Genomic DNA, 25,092 nt, shown 5'->3' with positions numbered 1-25,092 from the left:
TTTAAATTGTTTCCCCGTATTTTCTTCAATCATTGGTATAAGAAACCTATTCTGGAAAATATATTAGATATAATCTATTTTTTTTACACAATCCACCCTAATTGTTGAAATTTGATGTTTCGTATTAAATATGGTATGTTTTTCAAACAAAATTGGTTAAAATTCAATTAGAAAAATACACGTGTAACATTTTAAGAAGTGAATGTAAATCGGTTTATAAAAAACACCAAAAAAGACATCGTCAGATTCAGACTATGAACTGTGATTTATACAGAAAGCACTGCATTTCTCATGTGACAGTAGCGCAGGACGACAACTTGAGCGCACGGAATTCAGACCGCCTGACGTTTCGCCCATATTTCGTTCATTCTCCAGTAATTTATCACCAATTTTGATCGCATTTCCACAAAAATGGGCGCTTCAGCACTTGTTGTAATAATCATGACGGCGATCTGGGCCGTGATCGGAATCGTCATACCCGTTGTTTTACCGAAAGGACCCAACAGAGGGTGAGTTGTATTGAAATTGTGTCAGAAAAGCCTTCGGGAATTTTTGGCAAAATTGATATTTTTTATATAATATAGCTATAAACTCACTTTGTTTTAGTAGATAAATATATTTTTGACTTACTTATGCTATAATTGATAGACTTATCGCTGAATTATATGGTTTTTTCGCGATAAAAATTCGCGACGGATTCACGCTGTTCGTGGAAAAATCCATGGACAGCTAGATGCACCAACGAGTCCATTCGCCAGGAACTACACTTGGATGGCTTGACTCTGGCCAATATCTGTACATGAAGGATTATCCAGTTCTTTGGAACGTTGCGCGTGCCAACGAGGATAGCCTGGAACAACTGGTTGTGATGGGCAGCCTGGAGAGGAAGAGAGGGAGAGGAAGATCCCCACACGATGGACCGATGGAATTAAGGCAGCAGTAGGCACCTCGGTGATTGGAGCGCTACAAGCAGCGCAGTCAAGGGATAACTGGAGAAGAGTCATTGCTTCCACAAGGGTCACAACCCTCAGTAACGAGGAATAAGACGGAGAATAATAATGAGGAATTACGTATACTATAATTGATAGACGCATGTAAAATATATTTATATTTTTTTGCTTAATATATATATCGTAGTCATACAGAAGAAAGTGCATTGTTTTACAAAAACGTGATCATTGACTATTTGATATCTTACTAGCTTAATATTGCCCTGAAAAACATCCCAAAGGATTTTAAACTTGGAAGTATAATATATTGATTTTCCATGATATAATAAAACCCTTATCTGCACCCCAATAGTGCATAGGGCACTGCTTCATATAAACACAGTGTTATCTTGATCGTTTACACATGAAGGAAAGGTGATCAGCCCTCCGCTTCAGGTACCAGTCCAGGGTAGTATTGAATAAATATTACAGTGAAAAAATCACTGTAATATCAAATTAAGAAAGGTGTGTTGAGATGGTTTGGACATGTGGAGCGTATGAGTGAAGAAAGAACGGTTAAACAAATTTATGAGGCGAATGTAGTTGGAAAAAGAAGCAGAGGACGACCGAGGAAAACTTGGCACAATCAGATTTGTCAAATACTTGAAAGTGGCCGGGTCAGGAGTCGTAATAATCGTCGGGTATGTATGAGGAGATGCATGAATGTAGAAGAGGCAAAGAATGTTTGCAAAGACTGAGTGGTTTGGTGTTCGATTCTCTCTGCCTACCCCTGCGGAGAAGCGGCGTGATGGTTAGTTAGTTAGTGAAAAAATCACTTATATTTATTTGCCCCCCTCTGGGAATTAAATCCGGGACCTCCAGAATGGTAGCCGAGCGTGCTGACCATTGCACTACGGAGGCGGACATGATATAGTGATTTAAAATAAATAAAAGACCTTTTTTTCGACTATCGCCAGCGGTCCATAGATATAAAATTAGCCGCCTGAAATGTTTGAAGAAATTCGGTGCTGAGAGGATGATTAAGTAAACTTATCGCTCACTCCTTTCAACAACGTCAAATATAAAAAATCGTCAATTTTCAGTTGTGCATGTTTTCCGAATGCCCAGAAAATGTGCTATATCCCAGCAAAAGCGGCATTTCTTTAACTTAATATTTACCCGCTACAGGGCAGAAAGTGTTGTTTTGGCATTTTGAAGAAAAGGTATTGTTAAATTATTTTTTTAAAGTATTTTTCCAATGGAGAAAAAACATTCAGGTTTTACTTAAAAAGATCTGTTGCACAGTAAAAAGTTCAATAAGTGGCTTGATTTCTTTTAATACATTGTATTATATTCTTAAACTTTAAAAACGTTCTCCTGAAATTCAAGTTTTTTGATATATTTGACGTTGTTGAAAGGAGTGAGCGATATGTGAATAATTTTACGTACTAGTGTTTTGAAATTCAATTATTTTTTTTTATAATTAAAATGTAACTTTGTTTTAAAATCACTATAAATATTTTATTATAACTTAATTATAATGTCTACCGGTTTCGAAGCTAACCGCTTCTTTATAAAGACTTGATAAAGAAGCGGGTAGCTTCGAAACCGGTAGACATTATAATTAAGTTATAATTAAATATTCATAGTGATTTTAAAACAAAGTTACATTTTAATTATAAAATGGAAAATCACAAAGTTAGTGCTTCAAATATAAATTATATGTTTGTTTTATTTTCCAGCGTCCTTCAGGTGATTCTGATGTTAACGGCTGCAACCTGTTGGCTCTTGTGAGTACATACGATTAGTTTTTCTAACCCTTATTGACTTTAACCTTCCCTTCCCGGCGATATGTATTTACTACAAGTCGAAAATGAAAAATATCAATATAAAATATAATAGATACGGGCTCACAATTTGTGTATTCTTCCGTATACAGTGAAACCTCGAATTTTTAAGAATTTTTATATGAAAATAAAATTACCAACAATTGTATCAAGCTTTAAAATATTAATTTTATAAAATATGGCTATCAATAAATTCTTCCTTTCCCAGAAAATAAATATAAGGGTACATACCTTCATCCCCCATTAGCTACTGTTGTCTCCCATAAATTATTGCTGCACGTGTTAAAACTGTCACTTAGAATTGTATAGCTACATAAGGACCGTAGTCCATTTGATCTTCACATTCGTTTGATAATGCCCTAACAAGGCGAAACAATTGTCGCAGTATAATTTTTTATGTGTTTTTTGTTAATAAAATACAACTTAGTAGACTCAAAAAAACTGTGTTTGATTTAAAATTAATACATAAATTAAAATGGAGTTCTACAAATTAAACGCCAAGTCAATCAATATTATTTATGACGTTCTTGAAAGGAGTGAGTGATGTGTGATGTTTAGAGTATTTGAAATCACATATTGTGTGTTTGGTTACAGCTGGCTGTGTTGCTACATGTCCCAGATGAATCCGCTCATCGGGCCGAAGATCAACAACCACACTCTCCTCATGATGGCGAGGGAATGGGTGAGGAAACTTTCACATCCATCTTTTTTTCATCATCTCAACATAGATGAAGAAGTATTTTATTTATTGTTTCGGCATTAACTTTGTGGTAGGACATGTTACAATGATTAAAGAAAACACTTGTTTTTTACCACTTGAGTTTTATTATAGACTACATGTTTCAGAAGTTAAACTTCCATCATTCAGGTCTGAATAATAACTGTTATTATTAAGACCTGTTATTATTACGTCCGCTTCCGTAGTGTAATGGTCAGCATGCTCGGCTACCGTTCTGGAGGTCCCGGGTCCCATCATTCAGGTCTGTATAATAACAATACCTGTATCTGTCTGTATCAGTTAAACTTCCATCATTCAGGTCTGTATAATAACAATACCTGTATCTGTCTGTATCTGTTACTATGCAGACCTGAATGATGGAAGTTTAACTTCTGAAACATGTAGTCTATAATAAAACTCAAGTGGTAAAAAACAAGTGTTTTTTTTTAATCATTGTAGATGAAGAAGAATTTCATTGCTTCATTTGGCCATGTTGTATTTGAATACATGTTATAAACAATTTTCTTTCATAGTTATTTCATATTTAAAAACCCTTACCCGCACCCCAGCGGTGCATAGGGCACTGCATCATATAAACGCAGTGTTATCTTGATCGTCAACACACGAAGGAAAGGTGATCAGCCCTCCGCTTCAGGTACCAGTCCAGGGTAATATTGAATAAATATTTGAGTGAAAAAATCACCTATATTTATTTGATCCCCCCCCCTGGGAATCGAACCCGGGACCTCCAGAATGGTAGCTCAGCTTGCTGACCATTACACTACGGAGGCGGACAATTTTTTTTTCTTCATATATATAATAGATACTTTTTTCAAAAGTGCCCTCGGCACGGAAAAACCCAGTGATGCTACATAATAGTATTTTTTTAGTATGTGGATGATGAAATATTTATTTATTTATTTATTGAACGGCTAATGCCTTTACATAATACATATATACAGTATCTAATATAAAAATACACTAATGAATACACTAATAGAGAAACAAAAAGTCTTAAACATATAATAATAATAAAATAACAAATAGTAAGCACTGGTCAATACACGTCTCCTCCACACACTATCAGCGAGCAGCGAGAGAGAGTGAAACACAGCGTTTACATTTATCCATTATAACATGTCCGCCTCCGTAGTGTAATGGTCAGCACGCTCGGCTACCGTTCTGGAGGTCCCGGGTTCGATTCCCGAGGGGGGTAAAATAAATACAAGTTATTTTTTCACTTCAATATTTATTCAATACTACCATGGACTGGTACCCGAAGCGGAGGGCTGATCACCTTTCCTTCATGTGTAAAACGATCAAGATAACACTGCGCTTATATGATACAGTGCCCTATGCACCATTGGGGTGCGGATCAGGGTTTAAAAATAAAAATATTATAACATGGAGAAGAAGTGCTGAGAAATATAATAAAATAAATTACAGGAATGGATACTTTTCTACAGCTGTGCATTTTTTTAACGTATTACGCAACGTTGAGAAGGAATTTTAGGGAAAAAATAATCTTTCAATAATAATAATAAAAAAATAAAACCCTTATCAGCACCCCAATGATGCATAGGGCACTGCGTCATATAAACGCAGTGTTATCTTGATCGTTTACACATGAAGGAAAGGTGATCAGCCCTTCAGGTACCAGTCCAGGGTAATAATATTGAATAAATATTACAGTGAAAAAATCACTTATATTTATTTTACCCCCCTTGGGAATCGAACCCGGGACCTCCAGAACGGTAGCCGAGCGTGCTGACCATTACACCACGGAGGCGGACCAATAAGTGTGCACAAAATTGCGTACATTTTCGTCAAATATAGAGGGATTTTCGTAATTATTTCGATTGTGTCTAGGGAACATACTGTTCACATAATGTGATCAGTATGTTCAAATGAACAGTGTCACTTGAAGAGTTTGATCGTCATAGCTAATAATATAAGTAATAATAATTAATAAGTTCCGTGCTAGCGTCAAGGTAACATATATTAGCATAACACAGAGAAGATAGGAGGACAGATTGTGACAGATTTATTTTAGCAGTGGGCGGAAGAAAATTTTGTAACCTTTTTAATGAGTGGAGAGTGCGGTAAAATTTTTTACTAACTTCAGTTATCTGTTCATTCCAGCTTAAGTGTTGGTCCATTGAGACACCAAGGTTTTTTACAGTTTTCGTAAAAACTTTTAAACTTTTAAAAACGTCTGAGACATTACTATCTGTCATTAGAATCCTGACTGTCGATCAAACCTCCTCCCTCTACCTCCTTCCCTAAACTCCCTTCTTCCTTTGCCCTCCTTATTATCGTCTTTTGTTAATTTATGTTTCTTTTTAAATGTCAATTTGTAATTTATGTTTTTTTAAATGTTCAAGTACTATCTACCCACTGATTGCAAACAGCTATATATGGTATCAAACGTTTTGATCAATATCACTAGTCCGTCTTTGGTCGGTTGGAAGATATTGCTTTTTAGCAATAAGCCCGCCAATGTACTTTTTATTTTCTGTACATGAAGTTTAAATAAAATAAATATATATATTTTTCTCATTTCAGAACTCTCCATTGCTGCCTGAAAACTGAAAAGGAAAAAACATTCTCTGTCATATTTTTTTAGTAATAGTTATATTATAATTCCTCGTCAATACTTATTTTCTCATATTGCATCTCTGGTACGTGCTAATGATCCGCAGAGGCAGGCAGAGAGGATGGAACGGCGCAACACTCTGTCTTTGCAAATGATCTACGTTCATGCGTCTCCTCATACATTACATATGCGTCGATTATAACCGCTGCTAACGTGATCACGCCCGATTATTTTAAGTAACCATGCTAAGTTTAACTCGGTCTTCTTCTGCTTGTATTTCCAACTACATTCGCTTCGTATCGCTCACTCCTTCCAACAACGTCATAAATCAAAAACCTTGATTTTTCAGGAGATCGTTTTTAAAGTTTAAAAATATATCACAATGTATTAAAAATAAATATCAAGCCACTTTTAGAACTTTTTACTGTGCAACAGATCTTTTTAGGTAAAACCTGAATATTTTTTCTCCATTTGAAAAATGTTTAGTATATTTAAAAAAATAACTAAACAATACCTTTTCTCCAAAATGCAAAAACAACACTTTCTGCCCTGTAGCGGGTAAATATTAAGTTAAAAATATGCCTCTTTTGCTGGGATATAGTACATTTTCTGGGCATTCCGAAAACACGCACAACTGAAAATTGACGATTTTTGATATATAACGTTGTTGAAAGGTGTGAGCGATGTGTGACATTCTTCACTCGTTTGCTACACATGCCCAAACCATCCCAACACGCCTTCAGTTTGATGGATGGAGCTTTTTAGTTTAATATGTTACATATCAACACACTATATGTCACATATGTTACAGAGAGAGTAGAACGGACTCTCCCCCTCTTTTCTTTTAACTGCGGGTTAAATTCGCACAAAATGAAGCGTTTCACTTTTTTGTATGATTTGGCAAATTCGCACTATGCTCATCAAGAGGCTTTTCACTTCATATGCTTACAAAAAAGTCAGTTATTTATTGTAACTGCAGACAGTTGGTACAATTCCATTTTACCGAGTTGCCAACCAGCCGAGGACAGTTCAGAGGGGCTCTATTGCATATAAATGCGCTATATTGGCTTTACCTAGGTTTCTTGCAGTACATAATAGGTTTATTTTTCAAATAAAATTTAGGATGTACCCGTCAGTGTAATTTACATATTTAAAAATGTGTATATGTTGGAAATCTGAATAGGATTTTGTTTAGGAAAATAAATCGTTTCTTAACTAAATACATGATAAAAGTAATCATTTTAAAAACGGCGAAATACCGCCGCGTACGGGCGTCTCTCAGGAACAAAGTTAACGCGGTTAAAAGGTTAAAATGCTATGTGTAACTGTATTACAAATTTCCAAATTCGAAAAGGCCACAGCCTCAATCAGCTCTGATTTCCGGTTTTACACTGTAAACACATTTTTTTGTTGACTTGATGTTATTAATATAAAGAATACAGTCATAGATATTATTAAAAAATTTAAAATGTTAAAATTTTTCCATAGTCATTCCTTGTCAGTACATTTTCACTGTATGGCGGAAGACAGTTGTAGCGTGTGTTTGCGAGCGGCATATCTCGACGGCCCCTACGTAAAGTACTCTATCTGCAAAATCCGTCACTTTACAGGAGAGAGCATAGAAGATTTTTTGAACATATTTTTTTTATTTTTACAACGGTTTTATCTGAAATTCTGAACTAGTATTATGCAATTAAAAATACGATAAAATAACTAACTAACCAACCACCACGCCGCTTCCCCGCAGGGGTAGGCAGAGAGAATAGAACGCCACACCACTCTGTCTTTATATATATATATATATATATATATATATATATATATATATATATATATATATATATATATATATATATATATATTTATATATATATATATATATATATATATATATAGATATATATATATATATATATAGTTTAGCTATCTCGAGTCAATAAAATATAAATGAAAATCTCTTGTTTCTGGACGATTTTTTTGTTTGAAAATATTTTTTTGTGTGCCTTCTTGCAAACAAAAAATTCTATTTGTGCCTCTAACCATCCGATGGCTGTCTTTCATCTTTGCAAAGCTTTTTGATATGTCGGAGCATCGGACGCCTCTTCATATAACACATCTTGGTTGATTACATTTTGGACTACATCCTCCACCTGTTACGGCTGACAAATTAATTTTTCTCCAAACAAAAATTGGTTTAAAGAAGAATGGCGGTATGTCCGAATGCGCGTTATAACCGGCTTCTGCTGTACAGGGAATGTGTATTGTATTGTAGTCTTGTACGTTGAATGAAACGTAATATTTTAAGTTAAATTGTATATATTATTTTGTGATTATAAAATAAATTATTGTTCCACAGATGTGTTTTTTTCTCTCACTAATATACATAATTTTTTTTAAAAATAAATGTGAAACATTTGTGTTTTATTATTTACATGATTACTTCAATTTCATACTATTTGTGTGATCCTAAGCGGATCATTATTAGAATTAGGTATCAAATTGTAGTAGAAAAAATGTTTGCGCTTGCGTTACTACAATCTATATTTATATAATTTAAACTAACTAACTAACTAACCATCACAAAGCTTCCCCGCAGGGGTAGGCAGAGAGAATCGAACGCCACACCACTCTGTCCTTGCAAACATTCTTTGCCTCTTCCACGTTCATGCATCTCCTCATACATACCCGCCGTTTGTTTCGACTCCTAACCTGACCACTTTCAAGTATTTGGCATACTTGATAGTGCCAAGTTTTTCGGGTCTTCCTCTGCTCGTTTTTCCAATTACATTCGCCTCATAAATTTGTTTTACCGTTCTTTCCTCACTCATTCGTTCCACATGTCCAAACCATCTCAACACACCTTTCTTAATTTTATCCATAATGCTTGTCTCGGCTTTGCATTCCTTCCTTATTTCACTATTCGAACATCTATCATACATAGTTTTGTCACACATTCTTCTGAGAGATCGCATTTCGACTGCATTCAGTGCTATATATATATATATATATATATATATATATATATATATATATATATATATATATATATATATATATATATATATATATATATATATATATATATATATATATTCTTATATAACCTTCTCTAACTTTCTTGGATGAAAGAGAAACCTCTCGCCAATGATTTTAACAGTTTGGGGGTTCAAAAGACAGATGGTAATCATTTTAACAGCGTTTCATTGAGGTTCCGAGGTATCTAAAAGAGCTGTGCATTCCATTCCTGTGATGAATCGGTCGACAGACGCCTCGCACTTCCATCTGTTACATCAACAACTCCATATACTTATTGGTGGCTATAGTGCGTTGAATGGTGAATTTTGGGAATTCTGGGTTTATTTGGGAAAAATAAAGTATTATTTAATTTTTAATTAAAAAAAAAATTGAAAACAAGAAAATATTTTAAAATTTTGTTTATTTTAATACAGAGGACATATTATTATAAAGAAAAGTATAAAAAAACTAAACATTTTTGGCAAAATACAATAAAAAAACAAACAAAATTGTCAAAAAATTCTTTTTTACATTCTGTACTCATATATTCCTCATAATTAGTTTATAGGCATCTTTTGAAAACCATTTTCTAAACACAAGCGATACTCAACGCAGTTCATTCACACAATTTCACCAAATGAGCAGTGCCATACGCCGGCTGATACGAGAACGGGTGTGCAACCCAGAGTGTCCCGGCCATCGCTGTTATCGTCCTTTACTCGATCTGGGTAAACTTTCGAAGACTTGGGTCATCAATCGTGGGGAGTGACGGTGAATGTTACAGAGTGATCACTTAAATCAGCCAAGAGATATTTCGTTTCATGAGATATATCATCTATGTTGGGATGTGAGCGAAGATTTTGCTTACATTGTCTGGTTTAAGTGATCACTCGATACAGTGTGATGTAAATTACAGTGTTCATGTATAACTTATTGCATTTATTTATAAATTATTGTATTTATTTACAAATTATTGTATTCATTTACGAATAACGGTTTTATTTACAAAAATTGTATTTATTTACAAATTTACTTTGACTCATTTTCATGTATCTGTTTTCATAAACAAGTTACAGTTCTCATTAACAAGTCACTATGTTCATATACAATTTATTGTATTTATTTAAAAATCATTGTAATTATTTACAAGTTGTATTTATTTACAAAATAATGTATTAATTTACAACTTTTATCAATTTATACTCATTTACTAGTAACTGTTTTAATTTACAAATTACGTTATTCATTTACATGGTAGTGTTTTTATTAACAATTTACTGTATTCACATACAAGTTTATGTATTTATTTACAAGACAAATTATATATTGATATACAACTCCTTGTATTCAGATACAATTTGCAATATTCATTTAAAAGTTTTTGTTTTAATTTACAAATAACTGTATTCATTTACACTTTTCATTGTTCACAGACTAGTTACTGTTTTCAATTACAAGATACTGTACTAATTTTTACTTTACAATACTCATTCTATGTTGACTTTATTCATTTACAAGTTACTAAGGGAACATATAATAATGGTATTTACATTTTTATGGGCTTCGTTCTGTGACCTACAAATTTATAAGCCCTTTTTATAATATCCATCGTCTTTAGGAACAGCATTACCTTTTATGACTTTTGCGTATATATATTTTTATTATTATAAAATACAAATTCGTCCACCCACTTTTTTATCATTTTGAAATTTAAGCCCATACATCTAGACTAAACCATAATATGGTTAGTACCAAAAACGGCTAGATTAAAAATTTTTGTCGTTAATTAATTCTAAGCAAAACGTTAAAAAAAAAAAAACTATGGTGACACGTCCAGCTGATAAAGTCGTATCCACACTACTATAGGAATATGAAGTACCTACGCTATAGTTGCATGTACCCCCAAGTACTATCAAAGCATTTCTCCTATTTCCCTACTGCCTAAAATTCCTCCTTCATTTTCTTTCCCATCTATCAGTAATATCATTTTCCCTGAGCTCCTTCATTTACGTCGTATTACATGTTCTAATTCTAAATCAACTAATCTTAATTTACATTGAAAAAATAAAAAATTCAGTGCCCTATGCACCATCAAGTGTGCTTTGGATTAAAAAAAAGTTTTCAAGGAAAGTATGAATTATATATATTGAACGATATAACAATATAATTATGTTAATAATTAACCATCACGCCGTTTCTCCGCGGGGGCAGGCAGAGGACATAGAACGCCACACCGCTCCATCTTTGCAAACAATCTTTGCCTCTTCCACATTCGTGCATCTCCTCACTCACACCCGCCGATTATTCCTCCTCGACTTGACTCCTGGCCTGATATAATGCAAATGACGAGTCATAATTTTATTTTGTTATACGCAGATCCGACTTTATTTGTTGAACGTGTCCATCGAAAAAGAGTTATTTTTGCACTCCGAGACAAGACTCCCTTTTAAAAACAACAAAAATAAATAATTAAAACGTATTGAAAATCTCGCGACTGGGTAATAGACACGCAATCTTATGTTCTAAGATCGAATGCATTACTCACGCGAATATCTTCTTAGTTTTGTGAATCATCATCGTTTTCTGCGAACGGGGCCATTTCTTACGAAACTGTGCTATTTCTTTCGAAACTGTGCTATTTCTTACGAAATGGGGCTATTTCTTACGAAATGGTGCTATTTCTTACGAAACGGTGCTAATCACGGCGAAACGTTCCCGTTTCATTTTTCGATGCATTATCATAATTTTGCAATAGGCTTTATATGCGTTTCTTCCGATTTGGATCGAACTGCTTTATTCTGACGGGCACTGTCACTTGGGGTAGATTGACCGTCTGTCTGGGAGGGCTCAGAATAACTCTCTTCGGCGGTCTCCTCGTTTGCTTTCGACCGATCCTCGACCAGAAGTTGCCACCGTTCTCCTCTTCGCATTCCACCACACCTTCATCCAGGGCCGGATCGGCCGTGGGGGCCGGCGGCGGGCGCCCGGCCCGGGCACTCTTCGCGTCCGGCTCTGCACTCTTCGCGTCTTCTTCCTCTACCGTTGGACCTCCCCCCGCAGCTGCGCTTCCTGCCTCACCGCCGCGAGCCCTTATGAACACTCAATATAAATTTTACCCCGTGAAAATTTGTATGTATGAATTAGTAACTGAATGGCAACGGAAAAACTTACAATATCTTGCAAGAATGAGATAATTATATTTATATATATATATATATATATATATATATATATATATATATATATATATATATATATATATATATATATATATATATATATATATATATAATATATATATATATATATATATATATATATATATATATATATATATATATATATATATATATATATATATATATATATATATATATATATATATATATATATATATATATATATATAATATATATATATATAATATATATATATATATATATATATATATATATATATATATATATATATATATATATATATATATATATACATATATATATATATATATATATATATATATATATATATATATATATATATATATATATATATATATATATATATATATATATATATATATATATATATATATATATATATATATATATATATATATATATATATATATATATATATATATATATATATATATATATATATATATTTATAAATATATATATAATAATAAAAATAATAATAATAATAATAATAAACCCTTATCCGCACCCCAATGGTGCATAGGGCACTGCGTCATATAAACGCAGTGTTATCTTGATCGTTTACACATGAAGGAATCAGTGTGATCAGTCCTCCGCTTCAGGTACCAGTCCAGTGTAATATTGAATAAATATTAGAGTGAAAAAATCACTTATATTTATTAAACCCCCCTGGGAATCGAACCCGGGACCTCCAGAACGGTAGGCGAGCATGCTGACCATTACACTACGGAGGCGGACAAATGTGAGTTGATAGTGGTCTTAATCAAAAACCTTGTTCGCGAGGAATTAAACAATGTTTTATATCATATTACAACCAATTAATTGAACTGAATTATCTCATTCTTGCATTTGGTCAACTATTTTGTGTTTTTAATTATATTTAATTAAATAAGGTTTTTCACTCAACTTAACGTTTTTTATTAAATTTAAATACAAAGATATTTTTCAGAAACCTTGTTTCGAGGCACTAAACAACGTTCCATATTTTATTTTAAAACCAAAGTTATTATTTTTTTAAATGTTTCATTCTTGCCATGGATCAACGATTCCTTTAAATGAAATTAGGAAGAAAAAAGTTTTTGATTAAATTTATGATGATCTTAACCAAAAACCTTGTTATTACCAAGTTTTACTTTAAACTTAATTAAAATGTCTTAGTATTGACTCATTCTTGCGATGGATCTACGATTCCTTTACATAAAATTAGATAAAACAAAGTTTTTGATTAAATGTGAATTGATAATCTTAACCAAAAACCTTGTTAGAACAAAGTTTTAGTTTAAACTCAATAAAATCGTAATCTTGAGCGTTTAGATGCGTTTCTAGCCAAAAAACAATGCAATATGACACTAAGCGGGCATGACAAGTTAATATAAAACACGGTTAATTTAAAACATTGTTTTATTAAATATTTTATACAAAGGTACTTATTTACAGCATATAAACATTTATAATGAAATGATATGTATCAGTTTGATATATGACTAAGTACATATTGGAAAAAGTGTATTTTATTCATGAAATTCATTTTTATTCACATATTCTAAGTGTGTCCAAATCCTTGTCCACAAAATCTGGGTTTCTCCAGTTAGGAGTCATTTTATAGTGACGACTTAATACAGATAAAGAATCTTATGGAAATCTGGGTATTTAAGGGGCTTCCGACCTGTCATAAGCTAGTTTAAGTGATCACTTTATACACGTGTAATATTACACTATTCATATTTTGGATATTTTGGATTTGCTCAAACACATTTCATAAATCTCATGACGCTTCATGTTGGAGTTCACGGGAGCCATCTATGGTTGGTTTGACGCAATTTTTAGAAAAAACTTTATATTAGCCTTCGACAGGTCATAAGTCTTGTGAAAACCCTGACTTCCATATTCTTCTCCGTCTAATACTCAATTTTTTGTAATTTTTGATCAAGTATATTAAACACTTGGGCATGTGTGTGTCAAGTCAGGAGTGTGAATAATCGGTGGGTATGTGTGAGGAGATGCGTGAATGTGGAAGAGGTGAAGAATGATTGCAAAGAGTGGTGTGGCGTTCTATTCTCTATGCCTACTCCTACAGTGAAGCGGCGTGATAGTTATTTGTTTTTTTTAGAGTTTGTGAATCTAATGAGTGAAGAAAGAACGGTGCAACGAATTTACGGGGTGAATGTGGTTGGCAATAGAAGCAGAGGAAGACCGGGGAATGCCATCTCTCAGTGCGGCAAGACCATGTATGGTAGATGTTCCAATGGTGATATAAGGAAAGGGTGCAAGGCTGAGATGAGCACTATCCAGCAAACTAAGGAAGGCGGCTTGGGATGGTTTGGGAAGGATGGGAGTAGACTGGATGCAGTCGGGATGCCATCTCTCAGTGCGGCAAGACCATGTATGGTAGATGTTCCAATGGTGATATAAGGAAAGGGTGCAAGGCTGAGATGAGCACTATCCAGCAAACTAAGGAAGGCGGCTTGGGATGGTTTGGGAAGGATGAGAGTAGACTGGATGCAGTCGGGATGCCATCTCTCAGTGCGGCAAGACCATGTATGGTAGATGTTCCAATGGTGATATAAGGAAAGGGTGCAAGGCTGAGATGAGCACTATCCAGCAAACTAAGGAAGGCGGCTTGGGATGGTTTGGGAAGGATGAGAGTAGACTGGATGCAGTCGGGATGCCATCTCTCAGTGCGGCAAGACCATGTATGGTAGATGTTCCAATGGTGATATAAGGAAAGGGTGCAAGGCTGAGATGAGCACTATCCAGCAAACTAAGGAAGGCGGCTTGGTATGGTTTGGGCATGTGGAACCAATTAGTAAAGAAAGAATAGTAAAACTAATTTACGAGTCAAACACTGTTGGCAATAGAAACAGAGAAAGATCTGGGAAAACTCGGCACGATCAAATGCTTTGTTCAAGAAAACTAACTAATGTGAATGAGGTGAAGATTGCCTACATGAATGGAACAGTGTGGATTCCAATTCTCTCTGCCAACTCCTTCGGGGAGTGGCGTGATGGTCGGTTAGTCATGGTGGCAAGCTGTCTCTACATGAAGCAAGCGGTTTCTGATTACTTACTGACATCTTCAGCTCTTGAATTCGGTGTTGGGTGAGAGGGGGTCTCACAGACGGAATTTCTGTGGTTCGAATGGGCTGTTGGGTGCGGTTACGCAGAGAAAAATATTAATAAGCATTTTTATCTTTTGATAAATATATTTTTACATTTTTTTCCCACCAGAACATAGATCTTTCAGTATTGGCTTTTAAAGGCGACGAATAAATCCAGTATCGGAGTCTATGAGCACTTGTGCACTTCACGGAATTTTACCGTCCGGCATTCCGGTTTTAAAATATAAAAGCGACTTCGGCAGTTTAGCGTGATCGAATTTACGTTTAGCGTGATCGAATTTACGCAACGTGTTCACGCATCAAGATCGCCGATCCGAAGAAAGATGGAGAAAAATGATGAAAGATGAAAAGCACAAGCCAATCATCCGTTTTATTTGTTAACTGAATTGCCGGACGGTAATATTCCGTGTAGTGCACAAACGCCCTATGAGCGCGTTCGCACAGCACGGAATTTTACCGTCCGGCAGTCTGGTAAGCTTGAAAAAACGGATGATTGGCTTGTGCTTTAGTCTGTCTTTCTTTGGACCCGTGCGTGATCACGCTAAACTGGCTTAGTTGCTTTTATTTGAAAAAACCGGACTGCCGGACAGTAAAATTCCATGCAGCGCACAAGCGCTCTATGGTGAGTGATGTGAATAGTCAAATGGGCAGTAACAGATTGTTGAAAAAGTAATGTCGTGTAAAAATGTACCCTTTTTGCGTTTTAACACATTTCGGATGGCTGTTTTTTACGTCGGCGGACCACTGGCGACAGTATTTGATGGTTATGAACATATAGTTAAGACCTTAACAAAGACATTGGAACATAGTCATGGAAAAATATTAAATAATTCCTTATTGTCTGGCTTTGGAATGAGGCCGGCGCAGAAGGTAAAAATACCCTTCCCGTCCTTAAGCGTCAATCGACCGAATGGGTAGAAATACCTTTCCCGTTCAGAAGTGAGTAGTAGTGAGTCCAATAGTACCACTTAGTATGTTTCAATAAAGTCCTATTATATAATATATTATTAGATTAAAACCAATATTTTTAGATTTTCTATAATGTCTAAACGTATGAGTCTAAATGTATGTTTCAATGTATACCTTATTATGTCTAAATGTACCCAATATTGAGTCCACAAATTCTCCTTAATTGGTTTAAAAATACTTCTTTTTATGTCGAAATATATCTCACAGTGAGTCTTAAAATGTAAGTCTAAATTTATCCCATTCAGTGAGTCCAAAAGTTCCCTTAATGTCATTGAATATGTCTAAAAATGTGCATTTTTTAAGACTCCAAATGTACTTTTATATAGTGCCCAAATGTACTTTCAAATTGTGAACGAATAAACACCTTAGACCAGAAACACACTTGCAGATTGGAACTCCCGCTGCCGATGTCTCAGAGATTTCTAGTCAACATTCAATTCATTAAGCGATCGGCTGCACGAGGGGCCAGACGTGTCTTCGCGTTTTTTTTTTTTTTACTTTTTATCTTTCATTCTTACTTTTCAAAACCATGAATTATTTAGAAGAAAAACTTATTTTTTCAATACGAAAACGGCGTTTTAAGCAAAAAAATTAATTACTTTAAATGTTATCTGGATTTTAAGGAATTTAGGTTGCGTTTGTAGTATATTGGGCCTTTGATGAGCTGTGTTTATTATACCAGTCTAAAGTATAATTTATCCTCCATTTTTTTAACGCGCAGTGCCCTATGCACCAACTTGCAACATCCAACAGGAAAGATCTATATTTTGGGTACATTATGAGTGTATAAAGGTTAGTTAGTTGCATTGTAATGAATTTTCTGTTGAATTTTTGTTTGCTATGTGTGGAAATCATATGTAATACAATATAATAAAAATTATTTTTGAAGACTATTAATATATAAATTAAAAAGAAAAAAAATATTGTGAAATTTCTTACTTTTTAAAAAAAAAAAAAAATTTTAACAAACAAAAAAAAACGTAAAAAGAGGGAGAACGTAAAAAAAGGATTTTATTTCATATTTAACATTTAAAAAAAATGTTTAAATAACATTCACACATTTTGAGTGTGTCTAAATCATTATTCATACATTTAAGTGGCTCCATTAAGGAGATATATGTACATCTCAACATAGATGAAGAAGAATATGGACTTGAAAATCATATTTTCAGTAAATAAATCGGTGATTGGAACATGCATACATCCAAATAAAAAAATCTCTGCTGAATAAATGATTTGTCAATCTAACCATAGATGGCTGTTGTGAACTCATATGAACTGTGTCACGAGATTGATCATAATATCGAGGAGTTCAGAAAATTTTAGTAGTGTGGTTGTCATGGGTAGAATGATGAATGTTGCACGTGTGTAAAGTGATCACTAAACCAACCTACAATAGAAGCTATGTAAATTCACAGACTAGCATGTTCTTCTTCATCTATTTTGAGAAGTCAACAAAGGTAATTGTAACGCTAAAAAATAAAAATCACTCGCATTTAGGAGACATTTTTACATTTTTGGCATCTTAACATAGATGAAGAAGAAGTCTAGGTATTTACTGGGCTTATAACCTGTCACAAGCTAGTTAGGTGATCACTTTACATACATCTTTATTAAAGGGTCTACGCTTAGTAAAATCTTTCTCAATCCAACCATAGATGGCTGTTGTGAACTCATATGTACTGTTTTATGAGATTGAACAACACATATAGGAGTTCCGAAAATTTGAGTAGTGCGTTTGTTAATCATGGGTATAATGGAAAATGTTATTTTTAAGTAATGTTGGTATGTTGGTGACACAGTGGTGACAACAACATAGACGCAATTGTGTGTATACCCGCATAGTCTGGCAAGGACATTTTATATTTGTCTCTCCTTGAAAGCAGTCATTTGCTTAGAGCTACCTAGTGATATAATAAACCAAAGGCCAAGTTACTACTAGTTCATTTCGTAGTACAAAATTACACGGGTATAAGGTGATCACTAAACCAGCCAATGACAAAGTCTCTGTATTTACATTTGTCCAGACTTGCATATTCTTCTTCATCTATGTTGAGATATCGAAATATTACTATATATATATTTATTTTTTATATTACTTTTTAGTGAGTGGAAATTAAAATAAGCTCGTTATTGTAAAATCTCTATGGAAAACTATATTACAATATTACACTCTCCTTATCATTCATCGTTCACTTTCTGTGAACTATGAATGGTAAGGAGAGTGTTATATTACACTCTCCTTATCATTCATCGTTCACTTTCTGTGAACTATGAATGGTAAGGAGAGTGTTATATTACCACAAAGTTAACAATGCTTTTAATATACAAAATATTACAGTATGACGCAAAGCTGATGCATCTTTGCACAGTTTCGAAGCAAATTCACCAGTTTGCAAGGCATTATCACTCGAAATTAATGGTTAAAATATGATAATGATGAATTTCCCATTTATATATATATATATATATATATATATATATATATATATATATATATATATATATATATATATATATATATATATATATATATATATATATATATATATATATATATATATATATATATATATATATATATATATATATATATATATATATATATATATATATATATATATATATATATATATATATATATATATATATATATATATATATATATATATATATATATATATATATATATATATATATATATATATATATATATATATATATATATATATATATATATATATATATATATATATATATATATATATATATATATATATATATATATATATATATATATATATATATATATATATATATATATATATATATATATATATATATATATATTGTCAGACCCGCACTCTTCTATGGCTCCGAATGCTGAACGATGTACAACACCTACTCTAGGCAACTAGAAACTGCTGAAATGCGAATGCTTAGATGGTCAGCTGGAGTGTCCCTTAGGGACAAAATAAAGAGTTCACGCATTCGTGAAAGCCTGGCTGTAACAGGCATCAATAGTAAGGTAGAGGAAAGGCCATTGAGATGGTATGGGCACATAGGACGTAGAAAACCTGTTCATATTGTAAACCAGGCGATCGCCATGGATCTTCCTCGGAAGACATCTAGAGGAAGATCAAATAATTCATGGATGCTGCAGAAAGATAACATGATTCGATGGCATGACCTAGGTGACGTTGTATATGATAGAAGGACCTACAACCTGGACTACAAGGAGAGCTGAATCCAACAGCCTGCAAAGGCGATAAGTTGGGATAGAGCCAGGAAGAAAAAGATATATCCTGGAGACACTATATCTTGAATGACAACGTACTACAATTATTTATCATTTAGTGACAGGTTCACTACCTAACCTGGCCTTAATCTTATCCAAGGTTACCTATAGATGCCATGATTTAGCGACATGCTTACTATCTAACCAATCTTGGTCTCATCTTATCTTATCTAAGCTTACCTATATGTATATAACATAATTAGGCTTACCTATGAATGACATAATTTAGTGACCAGTTCACTACCTAACCGGGTGTTAATTTAATCCAGGCTTACCTATGAATGATATAATTTAGTGACCAGTTCACTACCTAACCGGGTGTTAATTTAATCCAGGCTTACCTATGAATGACATAATTTAATGACCAGTTTACTACATAACCTGGTCCTAATTTAATCCAGGCTTACCTATGAATGACATAATCTAGTGACCAGTTCACTACCAAAGGTCACCATATATTCTAGGCTTACAAATCAATGACAAAATTTAGTGACAAATTCACTCCCTAACTTGGCCTTCATCTAATCCACCTATGGGTGACGTAATTTAGTGACAAGCTCAGTACCTAACCTAACCTAATTTAGTTTTCACCGTACCCAAGGCTTACCTATGGATGACATAATTTGAGTTGTTTAAAGTGACAAATTCACTGCTTATCCTGTTCCCATCCAATCCAGGTTTATCCATGGATGACATAATATAGTGACACGCTCACTACCTAACCTGGTCTTCATCTCACCCAGACTTACAAATAAATGACGTTATTTAGTAACTTTACCTAACCTAGGCTTACCAATGGATGACATAATATAGTGACAAGCTCACTACCTAACCTGTTCTTCATCTCACCCAGACTTAGTAACCTAACCTAACCTAGGCTTACCTATGGATGACATAATATAGTGACACGCCAACTACCTAACCTATCCTGGTCTAGTCTAACCCAGGCTTGCCCATGGATGACATGATTTAGTGACACGCTCACAACCCGTCGCAGGAGGTTGCGTACTGGCCGCGGAAGCACAGACATGAGGGCCTACCGTGACAGGGCGTCCAGCTGTCTCCTGAGAGCCTGGGCGCGAGCCTTCTCGTCCTGCAGAGCCCTGCGAAGCTGGGCTGCCTCGCCGGGGGCTTGCTGCCAACGCGATCTCATGTCTTCGAACCTGGAATGCGCCAATAGGAAATCAAGTATTGAAGGCAAATAGGAGATCATGCAATAAAGAGTAATAGGAGACCATCTATTGAAGTCTTTTAGGAGATCATGAACTGAAGGCTAATAGGAGACCATATACTGAAGGCTATTGGAGATTATATATTGAAGGCTAATAGGAGATCATATACCGAAGGCTAACAGGAGACCATATACTGAAGGTTAATAGGAGACCATATACTGAAGGCTAATAGAAGATCATGAACTAAAGGCTTATAATCATGTGCTGAAAGCTAATTGGAGATCATGTACTAGAGGCAAATAGGAGACCGCGCAATGAAGTCAAAAGGGAGATCATGTACTGGTGGCAAATAGGAGATCATGAACTAAAGACTAGAAGATCATGTACTGAAGGCTAATAGAAGATTATGAACTCGAGAGAAATAAGAGATCATATATTGAAGGATAATAGGAGATCATATACTGAAGGCTTATAGGAAGGCTTATAGTGAAGGCTTAAAGTAGATTATAAACTTAAGAGAAATAGGAGATCATAAACTGAAGGCTAATAGGAGACCATCTACTGAAGGCTAAACGGAGGCCATATACTGAAGGCTAATAGGAGATTATGAACTCGAGAGAAATAAGAGATCATATATTGAAGGATAATAGGAGATCATATACTGATGGCTTATAGGAGACCATATAGTGAAGGCTTAAAGTAGATTATAAACTTAAAAGAAATAAGAGATCATAAACTGAAGGCTAATAGGAGACCATATACTGAAGGCTAATAGGAGGCCATATATTGAAGGCTAATAGGAGATTATGAACTCAAGAGAAATAGGAGGTCACGCACTGAAGGCTACTAAGAGATTGTGTACTGGAGGCAAATAGGAGATCATGAACTGAAGGGAAATAAAAGGTCATATACTAGATGCATTACCAGTTGTTATAGCCCAACTAAGCTTGAGACGACTATCAAAAAATTCATCTGAAATGCACATCTCTTTCAGTATGATACTCTATGTAGTCTGTTTATAGTCTACAAAGTCTACTTACAAATATTATGATTGATATAGTAAAAATGAAATATTGATATTTAAAAATACACTTACAGGTTCGAGAGGCAAGCACACTTCTTGGTAAGGTGGTCGATTGTGTCTCTGGCTTCCCTCTTTTCAGCCTCCGCTTGTCTCGCCGCCTCGGCTCTGACCGCCGTCTCCCTCGCCGACAGGGCTGCTTGCGCCTCACTGCGTGGCCACATGGTGAATTTCAACGTCACAACATGGCCAATTTCAAGGTCAACGTTCGCCAGTTTTCAGAGTTCCAATATGGCAATTTTCAAGGTCATCCGTTGTCGGTTTTTAAATTTGCAACATGGCAAATTACAAGGTCAACATTGGCCAGTTTTCAGAGTTGCAACATGACAAATTTCAAAGGTAACATTGGCCATTAATCATAGTTGCAAAATGAGAAATTTCAAGGTCAACGTTTGCCAGTTTTCAATGTTGCAACATTGCAAATTTCAAGGTCAACGTTTGCCAGTTTTCAAAGTGGCAGCACGTCAATTTCAAGATCACAACATAGCCAAATTTTAGGCGAATATTTGTCGAATTTTAAGGTATGGCGAATTCCAAAACCGATGTATCGAGGTGAAATTCAAAGCCGCGGTGGGTCGAGATTTGAAGAGGAAACGTGATGGTTTTCAAGGTCACGACATGGCGGTTTTAATGTCTCAACACGAGAGTTTAAAGTTTTTAATAATAGTGGTATCGATGGTTGTCCGAGTTTATTTTTCACAGTCCAAAATGTTATTTTTTCACAGCACGAAGCACAATATGTTCACATTATCATCAAAAGATTTCAACATGTTGTCGGACGAGTGCAATTGTTTTATGTTGCAAACGTGAACTTCATTAAATTGTTTGTATATATTGTACAATTGTTTTTGTATGTTGAGGTTATGAATACCATTTTTATATTGTAAAATTATAGCGTCGCTTTTAACAAATATGGTGTTTTAAAGTTTTCGGTTATCAGTTTTTAAATTTTGTTGATCGATCCAAGTCCACAGATATTTCACACCATAGACAGCAGACACAAACGCCATGGTCGTCCATATTCCAATGGTAGTTGACGGGAACAACAGCAAAAGCATGGGGAAAGGGAGAAAAACTCATGTTAATATTACAGGAATAAATTGATTAAATATTATCAGCACATGGAACAATTTGCAGACCAAAAATTCTTGCTTTTAAATATCTTTCTATATTATTTTTTTGCGTTTAACTGGAATGAGCCACAGCAAAGTATGACTTGTTGAAATTAATAATACTTGATAAATATAATACTTTTAAAATTGCAAACCTTGTTTTAAAATGAAAACCACTTTTTATGTGAAAATTCTGTGAATATTATTTACATAAAAATGTAATGATTCATTAAAAATCTAAAATCTCCTTAAGTTAATCAATTTTTTTTAACTTATGGCGGACAGCGTGCTTCTTGGCAGCTGGTTACATTACTTATCCAAAAACATTACGAAATAAAACATATAAAAAATGTGAAATTTATTTTTTATTTTATTCTTTTTTAACTAGAATGAGCTACAGCAAAGTATGACTAGTTAAAATTAATAATACTTTATAAATATAATACTTTGAAAATTGCTTAACATGTTTTAAAAATGAAAGATATTTCAAATTTATTTTAGATATTCAATGATTGATTTTTAAGCAAAAAGTAGTATTAATATAAGTTCGCTATAAAAATAAAAATATATTAAAAATGTAAAACATTTGGGAGTACCACAGGGATCATTTCTAGGACCAGTGCTAAAATTAAAATAATACATTAAAACAGGCTAAATGCTAAATGCTATCTTAAAAACGCACATTAGTCTGTGAATTTAATAATAAAATAAAAAAATTATACAAAAAAATGCATCTTTTCAAAAAATAATCACAACTAAACAGTTGTACCTAATATTCGTGTTCAAAAAATCCGCCAGATCCAATTTTATATGATTTTAAAATAAATACTCTAATGCCAATTGTGGATTTTATTTTTTAAAATATTTATGTAATAATACTTGAAAACATTGCTAAAAAATACATAAAAACAGCGTTGTATTTTAAATTCTGCTATAATCATGTAACTTGCCTTCTGACCCATATCGGCCCATCAGAGAGAGGGGATAGGTCAAAAATTAAGATGACGTCATAATAGGTTCATTATTAAAAAATAGGAAAGTTCTCTATTTCATAATATTTTATCTAAAAACAGACAAATCTTTAAAACATAAAATGTTGCAAGGAGAATTTCGCATTTTTTGTAAAATCACGTGGATCTGGCGGATTTTAAAGTAGGCGACACAAATATCATATGCAAATATATTTGAATACTTATGAGTTTGAAAGGAAAGCCTATGTGGTCTGTCTGTAGATGGGAATCAAGCTGTGGTAGAGTGGGCACGAACCAACAAACTGTGGGCCTACACTAGCTAGATATAATTTTTTTAAAATTGGTATTTTAATTTTGTTAGACATACCACAACATTTACGGTATATTAATAATAAATTAATAAATTATTAAAACCCTTATCGTGCATAGGGCACTGCATCATACAAACGCATCTCGATCGTTAATACATGAAGGAAAGGTGACCAGCCCTCCGCTTCCGATACCAATCCAGGGTAATATGAAATAAATATAAGAGTGAAAGAATCACTTATGTTTATTTGACCCCCCTGGAAATCGAACCCGAGGCCTCCAGATCGGTAGCTGAGCGTGCTGACCATTACACTACGGAGGCGTACAAATTATTACTGATACTTAAAATTGAAGTGGTGATACTTCAATTTTTACGAGGCAGTGATCACCATTTTTCATCGACATTTCGCTCACTCCATTCAAGAACGTCATAAATCAAAAAACTTGATTTTTTAGGAGAACGTTTTTAAAGTTAAAAAATATAATACAATGTATTAAAAATAAATATCAAGCCACTTGTTGAACTTTTTACTGTGCAACATATCTTTTTAGGTAAAACCTGAATATTTTTTCGTATTTATCGATAACGCGCGTATTTGTATCGTTGTGTATATGTCGTTCTCTTTTGCTCCAATCACGTGGCGTCAGAATATATATATCTCTCTCTTTCTCGTTTTCTGTACGCCATATCGTTCTTCTCTTTCATGTAACGAAATTTATCTAATAAAGGTAACGC

General features: G+C 33.9%; 2 protein-coding genes across 10 annotated transcripts in view; one reads left to right on the top strand and one right to left on the bottom strand.

The window, feature by feature from the left end:
* The first annotated feature begins 295 nt into the window (after window positions 1-295).
* Window positions 296-7,790, top strand: LOC148301370 (V-type proton ATPase subunit e-like). Its single transcript, XM_088273380.1, has 4 exons — window positions 296-509; window positions 2,672-2,719; window positions 3,371-3,458; window positions 6,060-7,790. The coding sequence occupies exons 1-4, from the start codon at window positions 412-414 to the stop codon at window positions 6,084-6,086; spliced, it is 261 nt and encodes an 86-aa protein (XP_088129506.1). The 5' UTR covers window positions 296-411; the 3' UTR covers window positions 6,087-7,790.
* Window positions 7,791-11,328: 3,538 nt separating this feature from the next.
* Window positions 11,329-25,092, bottom strand: part of LOC148301369 (uncharacterized) — a 52,315-nt gene continuing 38,551 nt past the window's right edge. For 5 of the 9 annotated variants that reach the window (XM_088273367.1, XM_088273368.1, XM_088273366.1 and 2 more), the window contains exons 13-15: window positions 21,980-22,114; window positions 20,752-20,874; window positions 11,717-12,194 (exon numbers count right to left, since the gene is read on the bottom strand). In XM_088273367.1, the coding sequence (XP_088129493.1) occupies window positions 11,864-12,194; window positions 20,752-20,874; window positions 21,980-22,114 (589 nt within the window). In that variant the 3' untranslated portion in view covers window positions 11,717-11,863. Of the gene's footprint in view, window positions 12,205-15,393; window positions 15,469-20,751; window positions 20,875-21,979; window positions 22,115-25,092 lie in introns of all 9 variants that reach the window. The other 4 variants (XM_088273372.1, XM_088273371.1, XM_088273373.1 and 1 more) reach the window with 4 other exon arrangements.

The sequence above is a fragment of the Brachycentrus maculatus genome, unplaced genomic scaffold, assembly GCF_059751285.1.
Source record: "Brachycentrus maculatus isolate JH-2025_06_01 unplaced genomic scaffold, ASM5975128v1 h1tg000569l, whole genome shotgun sequence".
NCBI lineage: Eukaryota > Metazoa > Arthropoda > Insecta > Trichoptera > Brachycentridae > Brachycentrus > Brachycentrus maculatus.
The sequence above is the reverse complement of the archived record's forward strand: the minus strand, read 5'-3'. Positions and strand labels throughout refer to the sequence as shown.

Excerpts from the sequence above, each read along its gene's own strand:
- LOC148301370 (XM_088273380.1), top strand. The coding sequence starts at position 412 with ATGGGCGCTTCAGCACTTGTTGTAATAATCATGACGGCGATCTGGGCC. Across the intron at positions 510-2,671 it reads CCGAAAGGACCCAACAGAGG|CGTCCTTCAGGTGATTCTGA; the intron begins GTGAGTTGTATT and ends TTTATTTTCCAG. Across the intron at positions 3,459-6,059 it reads TCATGATGGCGAGGGAATGG|AACTCTCCATTGCTGCCTGA; the intron begins GTGAGGAAACTT and ends TTCTCATTTCAG.